At 40.5% G+C, this 2,655-nt stretch overlaps 1 protein-coding gene across 1 annotated transcript in view; it reads right to left on the bottom strand.

The window, feature by feature from the left end:
* LOC101590255 (PHD finger protein 14) overlaps positions 1 to 2,158 on the bottom strand; it is a 181,566-nt gene extending 179,408 nt beyond the window's left edge. Inside the window, exons 1-2 of the mRNA XM_023701404.1 lie at positions 2,056 to 2,158; positions 128 to 484 (exon numbers count right to left, since the gene is read on the bottom strand). Of these exons, the coding sequence (XP_023557172.1) occupies positions 128 to 484; positions 2,056 to 2,158 (460 nt within the window). The remainder of the gene's footprint in view (positions 1 to 127; positions 485 to 2,055) is intronic.
* Between the last annotated feature and the right edge of the window lie 497 nt (positions 2,159 to 2,655).

Below are 2,655 nucleotides of genomic sequence, written 5' to 3'. Positions count from 1 at the left end.
CTCGCGCCCTCCCCGCCCCCGCCTGCGGCGCCCCTGCCCAGGCAGCGCGGCCCGGGGCGCCAGCACCGCCGGGTGGAAAAATGCAAAAGGAAAACTTTATTAGCCTGCACCAGAAGCAACAAAAGACCCAGAACTTGCACAGTCCGGGGCCGCCTGCCTGAGACAATAGGGAAAGCAACGACCCGGATACAGCTCCGGAAAGAAGGAAGTGAAAACGCCAGACTGAGCGCGGCACTCGGCGCTGAGGAGCCGACGGCGCGTGCGCGGTCCTCGCGCTGCCGCCTTCGAGGGCAGGGAGGGAGCCGCGGAACGGAAGCCGAGAGGGAGCGGAGGCCGGGGTCAGCGGCTCGGCCAGAGGCGCCAGAGGGGCGGGGCGGGCTGAAGACACGCCCACATCCACTGAAGCTCCGCCCACAGGCCTTGAGGTTCCGCCCTTCCCGCCAGTAGCCCCGCCCCTGAATCCAAAGCTTTGGAAAGGTAGTTCCTGTTGTGGATTTTGGGAGTTTGTTTTGTTTTAAGAATTACAGTACTTTAAGTAACCCTTACGCAAAAGCGCATTTGGGACTTTAGCTCACTACCAAAAATCATAGCTAGTACCCACATCTACACTAACCTGATGCTCCCATAAATTACATCCTTAAAATATTTGTATTTTGCAAGACAGCAATGTAAAAAATCACAATAGACCTTGTTTAATTGCTGCTTTGGAAAAAATTAACCAAGAAAATGTATTCATTTAATTATATCAACTACTGTACCGTGGAAAGACATTTCTAGAAAAATAACGCTTACACAGTACAGTACTATTATCTCAGGATGTACATCTACATGAATATGAAATCATGTCTTTCATGAAAATTTTTTGTACTGGAAATCGAACTCAGGACCTTGTACTTGTCAGTCAGGCAGGTGCTGTGCCGCTGTGCTATATCCCGGCTTTCAACACGAATTTTTACCCTAAACATGATGGCATATGTATGACAGTCTGAGCAATATCAAATGTCACATTTATGTTAAATGTTTTTAAATGTTATTAAAATAGCTTCCTGAAGGAGGAAACCCTAAAGTTCCTAAAGGGTTTATGTATCAAAAATTGAGAAAGATTTGGTTGAAACTGATCCAATTTTGTTTATTCCATAAACATGTTGAATGGCAATGTTTGTAGCAGAGGAAATACAGTTTTATGAAGAACTGTAAATGAAACTTGTGGAATCAAATCATATAGTGAAGTTGTGGTGTATACACTTTAAAGAAACATGGAATTCTTTTGTAATAATAGTAAACTGGAATAAATGCTATAACATCAAATTCAAAATTTTTTTTAATTTTTATTAAATACTGTACACGTTTAGCATTTACTGAATATGTATCTATGTTTAGTAATACAGAGAAATTTAAAGAAGGTAGCATGTGCAAATGATTATTTTTTTGTTTGTTTTCTCCTACTGGAGTTTAAGGCAGAATGGGTGAAACAATCAAGTAAATTACAGTATATTGTGTTGTGGGGTTACCCAAGTAAAGGCACATATCACTAGAGAGGAAAAGCACTCAGGGAAAGCCTTCCTGAAAAAATATTTAAGTCTAGACAATAAGATATCTGAACTAGCTGGTAAGGGCAGTGGGGAAACAGAAGTGTTCCATCCGAAGGAGGGGGTATAAACCAATGCCCATGACTGAGAGAATGTGTTGACATTGGCAATCCGATTGGCACATAAAGATGTTCAAATAATAGAAAAATAAAAGTCCCACACTGAAAATAAGATTTATTATTGGACATGGTTTGGAACTAAAGACAGTGGGCATCTCATTAACACTGCAAAATAAAATATTGATACTCCAAGGTATCCATCATTAAAACAATTGCTTATATTATCGTGTGATTTCCTGCAATATGCTACCTGTTGAACACAGTCCTCGGTGCTAAGTGCTTGTTATAATAGAACAGTAAGTTGGAACTGAGAAATAAATGAGCTGGGCTAAGCTTTGGTGACGGCTCTGTCATCTTTGAAGAATTACCAAATGATAAAGACCAGAGTTTTAAATACTTTCTCATACCTTGTTCCCGAAAAACAGAGGATTTCTCTAATTGTTGGAAACAAGCTTTCTTGACTTTGGCACTGTGGATATTGGGGGCAGATAATTCACTGTTGTAGAACATATTGTATTTTTCAGAATGTTCCAGTCTCTTTGGCCTCTATGCATTACAAGCCAGTAACAGCTCACCCTTGCCAAAATGGTGACATATAAAATTATATCCAGATATTGCCAAATATCCCTTGGAGAAAAAAACTACCCACTTACCCTTGTCTCCACTGAAGACTACTGCTCAGAAAAAAACTCATCTCAAAAAATCATAGGAGTGATACAACAGTCAGTGAATCTGAACTTAGAGTTGACATTTTAGGCAAGTTTATAAGAAGTTAGGATATTTATTGGAGAAGAATGTCACCATAAGAATTGAGAGATCTGCAACATCTCAGAGGCTCCCTTTGTCAGCAGAATTGTTAGGGCAATCAGTCTTGTAGAAGAGACTAAAATGAATGGCTTCCTGAGACAATAACTTGGCAAAAAGACACTGATTCTTATGTCTCTTTTTACCGTATCACCTCATTGCATCCTATAGTTTTTATGTATTTTCCTTTTTATTAGTTTATG

The sequence above is a fragment of the Octodon degus genome, unplaced genomic scaffold (genome assembly GCF_000260255.1).
Source record: "Octodon degus isolate 3935 unplaced genomic scaffold, OctDeg1.0 scaffold00135, whole genome shotgun sequence".
NCBI lineage: Eukaryota > Metazoa > Chordata > Mammalia > Rodentia > Octodontidae > Octodon > Octodon degus.
The sequence above is the reverse complement of the archived record's forward strand: the minus strand, read 5'-3'. Positions and strand labels throughout refer to the sequence as shown.